The 17,650-nt window shown below is 32.3% G+C and overlaps 2 protein-coding genes across 2 annotated transcripts; both read left to right on the top strand.

Moving 5' to 3' along the window:
• The first annotated feature begins 3,747 nt into the window (after positions 1 to 3,747).
• Positions 3,748 to 4,401, top strand: LOC114373165 (agamous-like MADS-box protein AGL80). The gene is made up of 2 exons (XM_028330696.1): positions 3,748 to 3,875; positions 3,957 to 4,401. Exons 1-2 carry the CDS (start codon positions 3,748 to 3,750, stop codon positions 4,399 to 4,401), a joined length of 573 nt encoding a protein of 190 aa, XP_028186497.1.
• A 4,512-nt stretch (positions 4,402 to 8,913) lies between these two features.
• LOC114373164 (agamous-like MADS-box protein AGL80) lies at positions 8,914 to 9,825 on the top strand. The gene has a single exon (XM_028330695.1). The coding sequence runs from the start codon at positions 8,914 to 8,916 to the stop codon at positions 9,823 to 9,825; it is 912 nt and encodes a 303-aa protein (XP_028186496.1).
• Positions 9,826 to 17,650: the final 7,825 nt, after the last annotated feature.

Here is a 17,650-nt window from a genome sequence, read left to right as displayed (position 1 = left end):
CTAAAATTATGTGTAAAATTAAAGCATATTTGATGATTATCCCTTGGACTTGGTTAAAGAAAAAGATTAAATCATTTGATTATTCCTTCTTAATGTGTTTGGAAATGGCGGGGGCAAGAGATATTCAAGATTCATTTGTGGGAAGTTGCAAACAAAGGGATCCTTACCAACTAGGCTCGTCTTCAAAGGGGCATGACGGATTCTGACCTGTGCCCGATTTGCAATATGTATGCGGTGTCCATCCTTCTTTTACACTGTGGAAGCATGTTTTTTGCGAAGCTAATCAAGTTGACGATGCACTTGCTAAGTATGGTCTGTCTATAGACAATAGTCGTATCTTTGATGTAGCTTCGGCGGCCTTTTTTAGAGGCTTTTAATATATCTCGCGGGGGTTCCCCCGGCTTCACCAAAAAAGAAAATGTGGTCTTTGAATCCGGGAGCTAGTTTGATAGACAGGGAAGTCCTATAAGCTTATCGGGTCATCTTTATTTTGGCACTATCGTGTGAGGATTTGTAGATGCTTGGTTTTCTGGCCTTTTTGTTATCATGCAGCGGTGCTTTCTGTGGTTGGGATATGTTGATAGTGGTCTCCGTTTGTACTATGCACAAGCTACCTTTTTATGGGTGAGAATAGTTAATTGTATATACTCAGTTGGGATAAATATGCTAAGTTTGGGACTTCGGGTTAATTGGTATTTATTGCTTCATACATGCGATAAATATTCATTTAACCTGGGGATGAGATATACTTTATTATGTATCTGTTTTAATTAGGTACTACTGGTACCATTACATTAATGAAATTTTATTTTCCGGTTTAAAAAAATTTACTTAAAATCATTTTGTGTTAGCTAGTTATAGTCTACTAGCTAGCTTTTGGTATATTATGCTATAAGACCTGCTGCCTAAATATACAACACCACAATATTTACAAAATTGTAGGTCTAAACAAAAAATGTCAGACAATTGAAATAAAGCCCAGCTTGCAGCGTCAATGAGAAATTTAGTCCATGTCCTCAATTGGTAAATCATTGGAAGGAATTGAAAAAGCAAGAAGAAGAATGGCTAATTAAGAAAGATGATCAATAAAGAAAATTAAGTTTCTGTGAACTAGTTACCAAGAAATAGAAAAACTAGTGCTATCAAAGGTTTATTTTGGTAGAAACAAAATCATCAAACATATTGTAACAATAAATTAACCAGGTGAAACAATAACAATAAAAAAGGCGTAAATATATTTTTTGGTATATCATATTTATCACTTTTGTTTTTGTCATCCAAATTTAATTTTTCTATTTTTAATCCCTCAATTTTAAAAAATATTATTTTTAATCTCGCAAGTGATAAAAAATTATCATAAATTATGCATCCAATCTGCCAAATTTCATTCAGATCAGAGCAACTAAAAAAATATTTGTCAAAATTAAGAACTAAAAAAAATAAATTTAAATATTAAGGATCAAATTAAAAAATGATCTAAATTTAGGAAAAAAACATATTTAAACATAAAAAAGTAAGAATTTTTTTCGAGCTTCTGATTAATTTCCAGCTATAGATATCATATCGTCTAATTATTAAAGACAAGAAGTGGGTTGAGCAGTTCTGTAAACCTTGGATGCCAAGCCATCAACTTTTTGTTGAAGATTCAAAAATATTTTTTATTGTTCAGAAAACTCGGACTCCAGCTCAGAAACATTTGGCCCGAAATAGTTTGATTAAAAAGTCAGAATATTAGTACATCTCATGAGATAGAATTTCTTTTACTAGCAAAAGATAAACCATTTCCATAAATGAACTTCCAATTATACATGTTTTATATATTTATATATAACTTTGAATGAATATAATTCAACTGCAGAATCCAAAGTGTGAGCAGGATTTATGTGCACGTTACTTAAGGAAACAGAATAAACTTAATACTATAAAAAAATTCTCAAATAATGGCACCGTTTTTAATTTTTTATATGTTTAAGAAAAACAAGACTATTGGCAGAAATAGCGAATGTACACTTGAAGAGAGATAAAATATCCTCCAAGAGGCAAACAAGAGGTTAAAAACAATGATAATGAAAGTGTAAATAAAGCATCAAATCTGTGCAGTCTCTTGTATAAAATGTTTATGACCCCATATCATTTATAGCCTGTATCCTGCCCTGACATGAAGCACTTATAGCCAATTAAGGAACAGTCGGAAAATTAAGAAAAAAAGAAAATTCAACCATATCAATCTTCTTTTTGAACCAGCAGGCTGAGACTTCTGGCCAGAATCTGAAAACCATCAATATTTGTTGTTATCCAATCTTAATCTAGCCTGCAATAATGTAAAAGAAACTAGCAAAAGTATAACCTTTTGATGACGTAGATTTCCTTGAACCTCTTCAGTCTTTATTTACTTTATATTTTATCCTGACAAATTAGACTAATTAATTAAACGCTTATTTTAAATCTGAACCATATGATCTTTGTCCAAAGTTTATACTGCATTGATTACGTTAATCCATGAAAATGTTGACTGCACCAAATTTGGTTCCTACGGGAGATATATATGTATATCTTTTTTATCTTCAAAAATGAATTTAACTATAATAAACTGAAAATGTAAATATTTTTTTTTATTATTATCTAAAATAGACAATCATGTAACGGAATATTATTGAATTTTGTAGCCATGCATATGGTCTTAACTTTTTGGTAACTGTGAATTAAACGTGACATTCATTTAGATTGATAGTTCTTGATTTATATAATAATAATAATAGTTATATATAACAACTTAATCTATGTTTGAGTTGAATGTTAATGGCATTATTTAATCACAAATAAAATAATTAAATAGTTTATCACAAAAAAAAAATAATTGAGACATTTATTATTTTTAGTTAAGGCTAATTATTTGGCCTGGTGGTCCGAAATAAGGTCAAGCTGAGATTAAAACATGGAAACCTAAAGTAAGTTTGAACTAGGTCAGACCAACCCGCATTAATATTTCGTTGAAGAAAATTAAAAACACAAGTTAATATGATTTTTTTAATGCTAAGACTTTGGTCTATTTGAAATGGGGGGAGTATTAAGAAAGAAAAAATGCTTCTAAAAATTATGTTTCATGAAATGGTCACACAAATAATATATCATTTAGTAATCTACTTTAAATGAATAATAGGAAGAATGTTACCCTAATGCCAACGGTCAAAATGAGATTAAAAATTAAAACCTATCTATTTATCCATTAAAGCCAATGATGGAATGAAATTTTACAACTTAAAAATCACTATAGCACTGAATATTCTCTATATTATTCATGTATGAAATGACATTCAAGTGAGATTTCAACGTTCAAAACCAGTGGTCAATTGTGTTGAAATGGTAATATTAAAAATTACACTATCTATCCATGTATCCAAGAAATTCAAAGATGAATATAAGAATTCTTTTTATATTAGTACCATTCTCGTACCAACTCATTCAAGTAATTTACTAACTGATATGTAATATAAATTTTACAATTTAAAAGTCATTAAAGTTCCGGATTCTCTATACCCTGCATGTAAGGAATGACATTTGAATGTTCAAAATCAGTTGGCACTTTCACACTAGAACAGAATGCCAGCAACAAATAATTACTGAAAAATCAAACCAGAAATGTATCAAATTAGTCTATATAAAGATATTGTTGGTGGCAGTAGAAACCACAACACAAGCAACACTTTTCACTTCTCAATTTGTTTCTCCTTTTTTCTGGTCACCATCATGGGTCGGAAGAAGGTGAAACTTGCATTCATAGCCAACAATACCAAAAGGATCACAACATTCAGGAAAAGAAAGAAGTCACTGATGAAGAAGGCGGAGGAACTCAACACCCTTTGTGGCATTGAAGCGTGTACTATAGTTTAAGGCCGTGAGGAACCCGAGCCGGAGGTTTGGCCATCCGAATTGGGTGTCCTAAGTGTGGTGGAAAGGTTCAGAAGCAGGCCTGAATTGGATCAGGGTAGGAAGAAAGTGAACCAAGAGAGTTTCGTTTCCCAAAGTATCGTGAAGGGTCAAGACAAGTTGCAGAAAGTTGTGAAGGAGAACAAGGAGATTGAAATGTCCTCGTTCATGAGTCAGTGTCTTAATATAGGGAATGTTCAACCTTGTAAGAACATGACCACAGCTGATTTGAATGTTCTTTCATCTATGATTGAACAGGATCTGATGGACGTTGATAAAAGAATGGAAATGCTGAATTGCAACCAGCTGGAGACACCATCTCAACTCCAGATGCAAACAACACCAACATACAAACCTGATATGCAAACCCTAGCAAACCAACCTGGTGATCAGATGCAAACCCTAGAAAACCAACCTGATATGCAAACCCTAACAAACCAACTTGGTGATCAGATGCAAAACCTAGCAAACTAACCTAATCAGATGCAAACACTAACACCTGAAGAAATGACACTGCTGAATTATGGCAATGGGTCTGATATGAATGTTAAACCTATGCCAAAGCAGGGATATATGGCCTTGCTTAATGGTGATGATGATGATGAGACAACAATGTCTACATTTGGAGAACTCTGAACTGGATTTTGGCCTTGCTTAATGGTGCAATTAAGTCATCATGTGGCTTTGCCATCCCATGTTTATTTCTTAATTTCTGCCAGAAGTTGGTTGAACAATATGGTTTTATGAGTGTTTCGATTTTCAAAATGTATTGGTTAGTTTAATAAATTAAGTCTTTTGGTGTGTGTGGTTAATTACCTCATGTTATGGTACCCATATGAAAAGTTCTTTGTTTCACTGCGTATTACTCAATTCTAAAATAGTTCATAACGTTGTCAAGTGTCACCTTATCATATAATAAGGTTTTATTTTAAATTAAAGTCGCAGTTTTGATAGCAGGTTATATAAAAATTAAATTGCAAGAAATATGGAGCGACTGCAGTTACAAATATTTTCAGTATTATGACATTGTGATGAGATTTTAATTGCGGACCAAAGTTTAGATTTTAGAACCTTCATATACATACGAGATTTAATATGTGTGTGGTGGGACGTTTATGTAAAATGGCATTCATAAAAAACAAACAGCACCTATCTTTTTTTCAATCAATAAGACTAGTTTTATTTTTTTAGTTTTAGTTTAGTACGTTCTATACTTGTGTTATATAACCCTCATTAAGCTCCAGGGGGCCTGCTTTCCTTTCGGATTTCTGATGAAATTCTAAATTTTTTATTGAACACTTCAGCCATAGGTGATTTTTTAATATTAGTTGGACATAGAAATTAATAATAATGATAAGAAAAAAGCATATAAAAACTGATAAAGCATTGTGTATATATTAGAGATGATATAGTATTTTGGCGCAACAATGAGATAATAATTGATCGTTTTAGGCTTTTACGTTTTTTAATGATCTTTATAAAAAATAAAAAATTTAGTAATTATTTAATAAAAATATTAATTTCTTAAGAATAATTATATATTTTTCCTTAAAATATCTCTCTTATTATTTGGTAGTGGATTTGCAAAAAAATTGATATAGTATATGTGGAGGCACCACCATAGTGTGGCAAGTGCTTGAGCTGGGGGGATTTATGCTTCCTCCAAGGTTGATTTTCGAACTTCTAAAAGTCATTAAATCTTTAAACAAGGTTTTAAACCTTCAAGCAGGTTCGGCCTTGGACCTTGTCTTAAGATGCAATGGCACAGGTTAAAAAAGACTCAAAATATTAAATAAATTAAATTATATAATAATATTTTGTATATTATTTTATTTTATATTAATAAATAAATTAAAATTATTATTTTATTTCGTGTATTTTTTGTTCAAATTAAATTGTGATATATCACTGTTTTGGTTGCTAGTTATTTTTTATGATGTGTTATATTCATAAATTTATAATAAATAAATTTTCAGTGCACCATAATACATCATAATATATATATATATATATATATATATATATATATATGGTTAAGTTTATTTTTTAACAAGATAAGAAAAAAAACTAAAATTATAATATAAATAAAAATAAAAGTTAATTAGTATATCAGTAAAGAACAGAAATATATGTAAGCTTTAATATAAATGATATGTTTTCGATGATAGACGATAGCAATGGAGTTAGAGCTTTTCTTTGAGGGTCAAATATAAAATGAAACTAAATCAAATTAAATTAAATATAAAATTAATATTTTGAAGATATATAAGTAAATTAAAACTGTAAAAATGTGAGGGTTCCCCCAAGTTTACATAAATCCAATAAAATCAGACATGGATGGGTTTAAAACTATAAGCTTTCCTCTATTAGATCTGAACCCAAATTTGTCTCACCTTCAATGGGATGAGGATGGTGAGTGCCTAATAGATTGCTTGTTCTATTGTCATACTTATTTTATACATAAATATTTATGTGTATGTAATTTTATTTGAAGACATGAACGAAAAACCATAACATGATACTAAATTGAACAAAACATATTATATATCTTTTTAAAATTTATTAAAATGATTTTATTATTTTAATGCAATAAATGTATCATTTTTAATTTAATTACGTATCTATTTGTTTTATGCAATATTTATATTTTCAAATACAAATATAAGAGGATGTTATTTATTATTTTGTCCCGGATCCATAAAATTTTAAGACTAACCAAGTCTACAAGAGCTCATTCGGGCAGCAAAAGTAATGTGAAATTTTGCCTACAACCAAAACCACATGGAAAGCATAACGAAGTCACAGATAAGAAAAACCAAGGAAATCCACGTAAAACAATATGCTATGAAACGTATTGCATCATTTAAGCTTAGATTTAATTGTTGAAATATTTAAAGATTAAGAAACTTAAGAAAAAGATTGTTATGAAAAGAGCTTTGTCTAACATAGATTTTGATAATAAATTCATAATTATAAGAGAATAAACGATCATTCACTCATCTTAAAGCAATGCTATGATAAAATAAACTAATTATATGGTAAATTAATGTGAACACCCAACTTTAATTTTTTCCTTTATTTATATTTATTTTTTTTACCTTTTTTAGTTTTTTTTTTTTAAAAAATACAAATTCTTCCAACTTTAGTATCATATTTTATTTTGGTATTCTTTTTAGAATCTTAATTATTTGGGGTTCTAACTTCTAAGCCCAACATCGCCCCCCCCCCTATTTAGCTTCGGGCCTACATGCAAGGTTGGCTCAAGGCTATGGTCATTTTTTTCTTCAAAATCATTTTAATTCCAGAAAGCACTGAAATTTTAACACTTCTAAAAGTTACTTCCGAAAGTGTTATAATGCTTTCGAAAACTAATTTTCAGAAGTGTTATTCATAAAGTTTTTCGAAAGAAAAAATAGTTGTATGTATTTATGAAGTGAGAAGCAACGCTTCCTAAATACCATCGTCTCGGAGTTTTCCCTCTACACTTTCGTAAAGCACTGCCCCTTAATTAGTGCTAATAGTCCTCCCCACACATGCACCCCCTATTACCGCACGTGTTGCTCCATGCTTAACTCCTTCTGCATTAACGACTTCTTCGTCCAGATCTAGATCTGCCCCTAGTACTTCCAGTGCTATCAATTTCCTCCCACTACAAATACATCTCCATCTGTATTTTACACGATTTTCATGAACGGGGACCTCAACCTTGGGAAAAGGAAGGTAGCATAAAATTTATCCCTTAAATTTAAGCAAAATTTTGTTTTCCTTAGATGCCCTTCCAAAGGTGCAATTTACGTACTAAAAGGAAGTTGCTAGCCCCATTGAAAAGTTAAGAAAAAAAAGAGAAGAAACCATTCGATAGAGGGAATGAACTTATACTAGGCAAATTTTTTCTCCTACACATGTGAGTGAGAACCACGAGTATATACATATCTAAACTGTCTATCAGGTACCTATGAATGCGGCCACTATGAGTGACCAATATTTTATGTATTCCACTACCTGAAGACATGCATGTACACTTCATAATTTCTTTCAATTGGCTCCATATTTTCTAAACTAAAAATTAGGTTTACTTAAATCGCTAAAATTTACCTGTATTTTTCATCAATTAATAATAATAGTTTACTTTTTTTTTTCCTTTGACCCAAAGACAAGTTATGTTTTCTCCCAACTTAGGGCATTAAACGTTATACAAAGAATTCTTGCTATAATTGATGTAGGAAGTGATTTCCTAGATTGTTGTCGAAACAAATCTAAAATTTGGAAAACAAGAAATGTAAGAATATTTTTTAATTTGCACCACTGCATTTGGATGCATGCCGTCTCTGGATCGCCATTTAATAATATTTATTATTTTATAATAATTCACATTTTATTTAACCAACTAATTTAGTTCCTTGATGATAAATAGGTGAATTTATGCCTTCCTTATAAATACTATATCATTTAGTAATATACTTTAAATATATAATATGAAGAATCTTACTCAAATTACAACTCGTCAAAATTTGATAAAAAATTATAATTTATCTATTTACCATGAAAATCAACGATGAAATTCAAAATAGATTTTCTAACTTCAATATCATTCTAGTGCTGGATTCTCCAAGCTATTCATTGGATCATTTCTAATTTATAAACATCATAAAACCAAACACTTTTTTTTATATGGGCTGTGATAAATTCTCACATTTATGCATTCATATAAATTCCCACACACACACATACATACACACATATATATGTTTGTGAAATGGTCACACAAATTATTTATTATTTAATAATAAATCATAAATGTTTAATATGAAGAATCTTACACTAATGACAACGGTCAAAATGTGATTAAAAGTTAGAATTTATCTATTTCTGCATGAGAGTCAACGATGAAAATTCATAATAAAATTTTAAAACTTAAATATCATTATAGTGTTGGATTCTCTATACTATGACATTCAAGTGGCCCCGGGAAAGCTGGTCATCATCATGGCCCCGGGAAAGCTGAAACTCACATTCATAGGCAACGATTTTAAAAGAAAAAACGTATGCAAGAAACGGAAGCAGTCACTGCTGAAGAAGACAGAGGAACTCAGCATGCTTTGTGGCGTTGAAGCATGTGCTATAGTGTATGGCCCCAATGATCCTCGGCCAGTGATTTGGCCATCCGAATTGGGTGTCGAAAATGTGCTGCGAAAGTTCATGAGCATGCCACAATTGGAGCAAAGCAAAAAGATGGTGAACCAAGAGAGTTTCATTGCACAAAGAATCATGAAGAGTAAAGAAAAGTTGCAGAAAATTGTGAAGGAAAACAAGGAGATTGAAATGTCCTTGTTCATGGCTCATTGCTTTAAGACAGGAATGTTTCAGCCTGATATCAATATGACCACAGCTGATATGAATGTTCTTTCATCGATAATTGAACAGAACCTGAAAGACATTGATAAAAGGATGGAAATGCTGAAAGCCAACCAGGTGATACCAAACCAGCCCGATGTTGAAACATCAACATTGCAACCCCAGATAATGCATACACTGACATACCAACCTCCTATGCAAACATTTGCATTCCAACCGCAGATTCAAATATCAGAATTCCAAACCCAGATCCAAACACCAGAATTCCCAACACAAACATACCAATCCAAGATGCAAACACAAACATTTCAACCCCAGATGCAGTCACCAGCATTATTCCAACCCCGGATGCAATCACCTGCATTTTTCCAACCCCAGATAATGCAAACACCATCATACCAACCCCACACACAAACACCAGCACTTGAAGATATGACACTGCTTAATTATGGCAATGGGTTGGGTATGCAAATGCAGCAGTTCAATGGTAATGGGTATGAGACAACAATGCCTGCATTTGGTGGTGCTAACTTCCCTCTCTAAGCTTGCTTTTGGCCTAACCAGTTACCTTGAAAATAGCATGTTTGAGTATGGGATGATATGTTTCGGTAGCAGTCCTTTGGATTTGGGATGATATGTTTGAGTTTAATTGTATTTTTCTTTTGCTTGGTTTGGATTTTTACGGTCCTTGTGTGTCAATGTGAAGTCATTCTTGTCTAGTGATGTTCGCATGTTTATTTCCTACTGCCAGAAGTTGATTGATGAATATGGTTTATGAGTCTTAATTTCACTTTTCAAAATGTATTGCTTAGTTGCATCAGTAAATTAAGTCTTTTGGTGTGTGGTTACCTCATGATGTGGTACTGGGCATATCAAAAGTTCCAACTTGTTTCATTGGGCATTATACAATGAATACTATATTTTATTTTAAATCAAAGTCGTAGTTCTGATAGCAGTTATCTAAACTAAATTACAAAAAAATTACATGAAATGCAGCTAATGCAGTTATAATATATGTGAGGTGCGACATTTATGTAACCAATGAGGTAACATGGCTTTGACAAATTATGTAAGCTAACATGGCTTTGACAAATTATAATCACACTCCAAGAGGTGCAACATCATTGCCCAAAGGACTGATTTTCGCCCCTCATCTTAGGATAAATTGTTATTTTCGTCTTTGAAATTGTAAAACGATGACAAATTTATCCTTTAAAGATAAAAAATGAAAATTTAGTCATAATTAAAAAATGTAAAAAGTACTACAAATTTGCCCCTCCTTTAACATTAATGGATTCACTTACGTGACACTTAGGGACGAAAATGTCACAAAATATTTGCTCACATGGCCTTCATTGGTTCTGGTGACACCTTAATTCTTGAACATATATCTTAGTGCTCCGGATCTTCATCCACCACCTTTCGGATCCTCTCTTTCATGTTCACAGAGAAGGTTGAGGGCATGGTCCTTGCTCAACGATTCCAGAAGCTTTGAGATTTAGTCTTTGCTTGTTGTTGTTGTTGGTCTTTACCGTCACCATCTTCTTCCTCCTCCTCCTCTTCGACTTCTTCTTCAACTTCCTCTTCATGTTTGTTAGGGGAATTTTTGGATGTTTGTTGGTGTTGCTTGAGTGGAGGCTCGGTGGACAGAGAAGATTTGGGTGCTGCCTTTCACTTCCTCCCCATTGGCATTACTCGAGTGGATTGGAGTGTAGGGCTTAGTGGAGTGTGGTGCGTCACATTAGGGTTTTCTCTAATCAAGTTGAGTTGACCATTTGATCAAATTTGTGTGATGCGATGTGGACTATTGGATTAAGATGTGTTGATTGCTGAGGAAAGTGCCAACCAATGAAGGTCATTGAGCAAACATTTTTGTGACATTTTTGTCCCTAAGAGCATGTAGGCAAATTCATTAACATTAATGGAGAAAAGTTAACAGAGGAATGAATTTGTTGTACTTTTTACACTTTCGGAAACTAAATTTTATTTTTTCATCTTTTAGGGATAAATTTTTCATCATCCAACACTTTTAGGAAAGAATGAGTATTTACCCCTCATCTTATTACCATTATCTATCCAGAAAATTAAGATTTTATTTATTTGTCTCTTCTCTTGATAAATCACTGCACAATTGTATTTATTTTTCCATGCACCTTGTTTTTAGTATTGGGAAATATATTTTAAACAAAACTGTTTATGATCAATATAATTGTGGCAATCATATTTGTATACACACACACACAACACTCTAAAGGTTTATATATGTTTTTTTTATAATTTCTGAAAATTTAATTACAACACTGTATATTTCTTTTTCTTTTTGTATAAAGAAGGCTTAAATATAAATTAAGTTTTCACAATTTAGTGTTTTCAATTTTAATCCTCATAGTTTTTTTTATTAGTTTTAGTTCTTAAATTTTCCAAATATTCTATTTTGGGTCTTTGTTGTCAAGATCTATTACAAAAACGTCAAAAGATGACATAACCACAATGCTATGATGTACTACATCAAAAGATGATGTCATGATAATCACATGCTACAACACCATAATAACTTATCCTCAATAATGTCACATCAATAATGAGGCCATGTCAACATGATGTAAAAGGGAAGAAAATTAAAAAAAATCATAGAAAAAATGAATAAAAAATACACGGACTAAAAGTAAAAAAAGTGACATATTTGTAGGCACACAAACAAATATAAATCGTAAATACAATGTATAAATTTAATTTTAAATTATATAAAAATCATGTGCTTGATGTAGAAAAGTCCTTCCTTCTATAATGGTTGAATCTACAATGGTTCAATAACTGATGTAGAAATGCCCTTACAACCAATGTAAAAAGGGTCTTTTGTAGTAGTGGCCTATGTGCTAACTTTACTCATGATAAGTCTACTGCTTACACACTATTGCAAAAAAGCTCTTCTACACTGGACCAAGGATAATTCTACAAAACCAATGTCTTAAAAAATATAGTGCCATTTTTGTAAATAATTAATTGTAACCTCTAAAGATGATTTTCAGAAAATCATCTTTAAAACATCTTTTCAAAGATGTTTTTTGTCAAAACCATTGTTGAAATGAGATACTCAACATTGGTTTTATTAAAACCATCATGTAAAGGGCCATCATTTTTTGTTTTCACTCTCACGTCCTACAGATTTTCATTCCCTCTCCTCAGTCTCGCACCCTATAGACCTGACCCCTCCTCTCCTCAGTCGTGGTCTCACTCCCTTGTTGTCGTTGTTGAAGCTTGTGTTTTGGCTGTGGACAATAATTAAAATAATGAATCTGTCTTTTATGTTTTGGGTTGGGTTGTGCATGATGTGAAGCATTGGCTGCTGCACCGTCTCTTAGTCGTCTAAGCCAACCTGCAAAATCTGTGGTATCATGAAACCCCGCAACATCTCTCCCAAGATGGAAGACCTCTTCGATACTTCCGAGATGGCTGAACCCAAGTCCTCAAATTGTTTCTCACTACTAAAAAATAAGGATTTAATATTTTCTAGTTAACATCGATTTTAAGAAAACTGATGTTAACAAAAGCATGGTGACATTTTTGTAAATAAAGAGACTTTGTTTAATTAAAACTGATGTTGTGAGTTTCCCTTAACATTGGTTATTTTAAAATCGATGTGTTGAATGCTAAGTTAACATCGGTTTTTAATAAAACCGATGTTGTTATTTTTTGCTTAACATCGGTTTTTAAAAACCGATGTTGATAATATGTGTTTCTAATTAATATCCATGAAACCTAAAGGTTGCGCCACTCATTTCATGCCTCAACCCCTCGCCTTGGTGTCATTGCTACTACTCCATTCGATTCATTCGTGTGTATTGGTTGAACAACAGACAAAGATTGCTTCGGGAATGGAGTGGGACAACAATTATGATCTAAGCGGATACAAAGAGGAGGAAGGGTTCATCTTCAATGACAGCGACGACGCTGGTCCTCTCTTATTCCCTTTCCCTGTTGCTGAAGACCTCCTCCAAACGACACCTTGCGGTTTTGACGTCACTGATGTGCACGAGCCCGAGGGCGTCCTTGGCCGAAATTAGGTTTAGGTCTTTTCAGGCCTACTCTTTATATTCCATTATGAGCTACTTTTAAGTCAATTGTGAATGTGTTGAATGAAAATTTGGTATTACATACATAGTTTATGCACTTTTGTGTTTCTACCATGATTATTTTGTTAGAATTAAGCGTTGCTTCGATTTGCAGATATTCTAGTTTTGTCTATACGTGTAACTTTTGCTCTGGTCTGGAGTAAGTCAATTGTAAGGCAAGATAATGTTGAAATGTGCAGGAGATTAAGAAACGCTTGATGAGAATGTTGCTGGTTGGTACTATGAATGTCGTGAAAGTGTATCATGAAAGTTGTTGGTTGTGTAAATGATGATTAACTTCCTTATGGTGATCAAAGGATTAGGAAAATATAGCCTAATAAAGAACTTCATTAGATATCAAACAGTGGTAGTTTTTCACCCTGTGTTTGAAGCTTTTTGACTTGGACTGAATTCTTAAACTCCAGCATTCAAGAGCCATAGTTAAAAAGAGATGATTGAAATACAAATGTGGTTATTCTAGATTTTTTGGTGACGTATACTGAGTCGTGTGTTGAAGGATTCTCATTTTTTATAAAATATAAAGTGTGTAAGTTGATTTTAGCTTGTGTAATAATTTTAATTTATCCTTCTTTTGTTACTATAAATGCTTATAGAGAAAATTATTCAAACATGTCTATGATTTTGTTTTTTCAAGCAATAAAATCTGTTATAAAGCAACTGGATTATGAAATCCTGTCATTAAGTAATATATTACAAGGCCCAATTTTTATTTTATTTTCTTTCCTTTTCTTATAGGAGCACATTTCAATCCTAATAATAAGGAGCATGGTGCCCCTAAGGATGAGCATCGTCATGCTACAAATTGCAGTAATTTTGCGGTAATTTGATGAGATTTGTAGAAAGTGATGTCTTTTGAAGAAGAGGAATTTTTTTGATGTTTTGATTGAAGGTTTTGAGTGAAAATGAGGATTTGATGGTTTTAAGGTAGAGAAAAACTAGTGGAAGGATTTGATTGTATAACAATTAAAGGATTAAATTCGAGCAGAAATTTGTTAAGGTACCATTCTCATACATTAGCTCTAACAGGACCAAAATACAATTAAGCCTAAGCTTAATCTCATAATTGAATTGTGTTTGAGCTGATTATCTTCTGTCTATTTTCTGTTGTTGATTGAAGACAGCTAGAAGCATCCCCATCAGAGTATGCAAGAGCAAACAAGGAGTTGCGGAAGCTAAGCGGTTTTATGGACCTTATTAAGGAATTGAAGGCCAAACAGAAGGTAATGAGTTGGTGCAAGTTTACCTTAGAAAACAGCAACTTGCCTAAATGGCAAGTGGTGTTACAGGCTTTTGTTTCGTTATTCCTTTTGTGGTAATATTTTACCAGATAGGCCATAGCCTTTAGGCATACTAACTATCTCTTTGCATTACTCGTGTGCTTTATTTACCATGCTTTTCTGGTTTAAAGAAATAAGAAAGAAAGGGGGGAGGATAACTTCTGCTTTTGGGGGGTTATATTATCTAATGCTACCTTTTTACTATCTGCAGGAAATTGATGGCTTGATGTCACTAATGGCTGAATGTTTTGAGGATAAAGACATGCTTAATATGGCTACAGAGGAAATGGGTCAGGCAGTGGAAGAAGAAAGAAGACTGTAAAATTTGTTGTTGAAGTCATTACTTCCTAAGGATGATGCTGATGAAAGGGATTGCATTTTGGAGGTGCGCCCAGGTAAAATGTCTCTGTTGAAAATGGATATCTATTATTAATGTTCATCAAACAAATGCTTCAATGAATGTTTGCTAAGTTGTCTTAGGACTTGTTCATCACTTTACTGTTGTACCCTTTTGCTTTTGTCTCTATGCTTTCTTTCATCCCAATTTTCATTTTGTTATACCATGTATTCCAATCCTTTCCACACTTTTTTTCACCTGGTTCAAGTCAAAGAAATCATTGTGGTTTGTGATCCTTCATACAAGGACATTTTTGAAGGTTTTTCCATAACTTTAGTAGTTTTTCTTTCTTTTCTATACCATGTTTTTGCTTTGCCTCTTGGTTATCAAGATTCTTTTTTTGCTGAGATGCAAAGGAAGATTACCAAGCAGAACTCAAATTTCCACTACCTGGAAAAACAAGACAGGATTCTGTTTATAATGGCTTTCAGGAATGTGCAGTCTTTTAATCTTAATAATGGTTTATTTCTTTGTCATTCTTTGTCATTTTTTAATTTCATAACTTTAAGATAAATTAATTTGTAGGTTCCTAAATATTTCAGAATTTCTTAAAGGAAATCTTTGTACTTTGAAAGTTTGTAATTAGGCCCTTAAAGTTTTAAATCTTTTTAATTAAGTTCCTAAATACATTTTTGTTAAGACTTCATTAACCTAATTTAAAAAATTTAAAAAATTTTAATCTAGGAAGTATGTCACTAGTTAAATTATTCAGGAAGTCTTTATATTGTATAAAAAAATTTAATTACAAGTTTGACTTTGTTTTTGGTTTTTAAAATTTATTTTATAAAATATTTTTGATAACTAATTTTTAGAGAGTAAGAATATAAAAAGAGGAAACAGTACAAAGAAGAATGTGAATAATGGAAAATTAACAATGCCGAGGCGATGACCGTGAACACGTGGAGGTCATTCAGGGTATTGAGAGGGATTGTTTGGCCTTAGAAGCTATGCGTCTCTCTTTTTTTCTTAATTAATTATTATTATCTTGGGTTTAAGTTATTGTTATTAGTTATTATTATTACTATGAACTTTGTTTAATTTGGATTTTGATCTTTTCAATTTTAATTTTGCAATGATGATCATTCAGTGGAGTATGTCTTTTTTTTTGTTGTTTCAATGGAAATTATATAGAAATAGAGTGAGGTCTTGATTGGAATGAATTGAATTGTCTGGCGTTTTTGATGTGTCATGCACGTATTAAAACGGAGCAAGAAAGTATAACTACATAAATAGTACTAGTATTAAGTAACTCCTTCATTTTTGACGAATTAATTGATTCATGAATCTCATGGATTGAATTGAAGTAGCATATCTGAAATGGTCTGATTCACTTGATGGTGGTGCTTCACTTGATGGTGGTGCTGGTTGTTGAAGGAGGATATTTTAATCATAGCTATTCACGAATCTCACGGATCGAATAGGATTGTGATGGAACTAAACCCTGTTCCTTTGAGCTTGGACTTGAGATTGCTCAACAAATTAGCCTGGAGCTTGGTCAAGTCATTTTTGCTCAATCAACAAGCATAGCAGATAGTAAGGCTAATGAGTAGTGAGACATGACTCTTTTGCAGCCATTTAACTGAGATGGTACAATGTCCATAGTCTACTTTCATTACCATACAACATTTATTACTTTCTTTTACTTTTATTTTCTTTCTTGTTTCACTTTACATTTCATTAATACTATTATTAAGAATTTAAGATTACATGCCTGTGAAGGTTTAGTTTATCTACTTTTGGTATCAATAGGTTTTAATATATTATGACATGATTCAAATGAAAAATTATTAAATGGATTAAGTGTCCAAGACTTACTCTAGAAGTAACCCTTACCTTAGTTATTATTATTATTTAGCGGCGACATTTTTTAAATTTTATTCAACTTTGTGAAGAAGATTACGACGGTTTTTTAAAACCGCCTTTGATGTTAATGTTACAAAGGCGGTAAAAACCACCTTTGTATGTTTACATATTACTATGATTTTCTTTTAACCACCGTCATTAAAATTTTGGTATTTAAATCACGATTTTATCCTTTTTTTTTTTGCATGCTGCAAACTCGATCATCTTCCTGCTTGGGTCATACCTCCTTCACTCCGCTGCAACCTTCACTCCGCCACAACCTTCACTCCGCCGCAACCTTGCCTGTGTAAGTCTCGATACCCAGGCACAACTTTGTTGTTCTTCACTCCAACAGTCGTGCGGTAAGTACATTGTTTTGATGCACAAGTTTGTTGTTGTTTTTGTCCTCGATAAGCCTCCGGTTTGATTGATACATGCATGGTGTTTATGATAATATGAATTTGATGCCATTGTGAGTTGTGTTTATTTAAACCCTAATTTTATTTAGTTGTAACTTGAAATCCCTTTTAGGTCTTTTTTCATGGCTTCCAACCTTAATGTAGAAAATTATCCAATAGATAAATTATAAAAAGTTAGTTCAAAATTGCGAGCTAAAATATTAGGCCTCAGAATTGTTGAATATTTTGTGGAGAACTTGAAAGAAGAATATCTAGTATTCATAGCTGAAACAATCCCCTTCCTCGGTGAACTGGTTGAGG

This window comes from Glycine soja, chromosome 11, assembly GCF_004193775.1.
Source record: "Glycine soja cultivar W05 chromosome 11, ASM419377v2, whole genome shotgun sequence".
Lineage (NCBI taxonomy): Eukaryota > Viridiplantae > Streptophyta > Magnoliopsida > Fabales > Fabaceae > Glycine > Glycine soja.
This window is presented reverse-complemented; position numbering and strand designations above follow the sequence as displayed.

Coding starts and splice junctions, on each gene's coding strand:
- LOC114373165 (XM_028330696.1), top strand. CDS start 3,748: ATGGGTCGGAAGAAGGTGAAACTTGCATTCATAGCCAACAATACCAAA. Junction 3,876..3,956: donor ACCCTTTGTGGCATTGAAGC/GTGTACTATAGT, acceptor TGTGGTGGAAAG/GTTCAGAAGCAGGCCTGAAT.
- LOC114373164 (XM_028330695.1), top strand. CDS start 8,914: ATGGCCCCGGGAAAGCTGAAACTCACATTCATAGGCAACGATTTTAAA.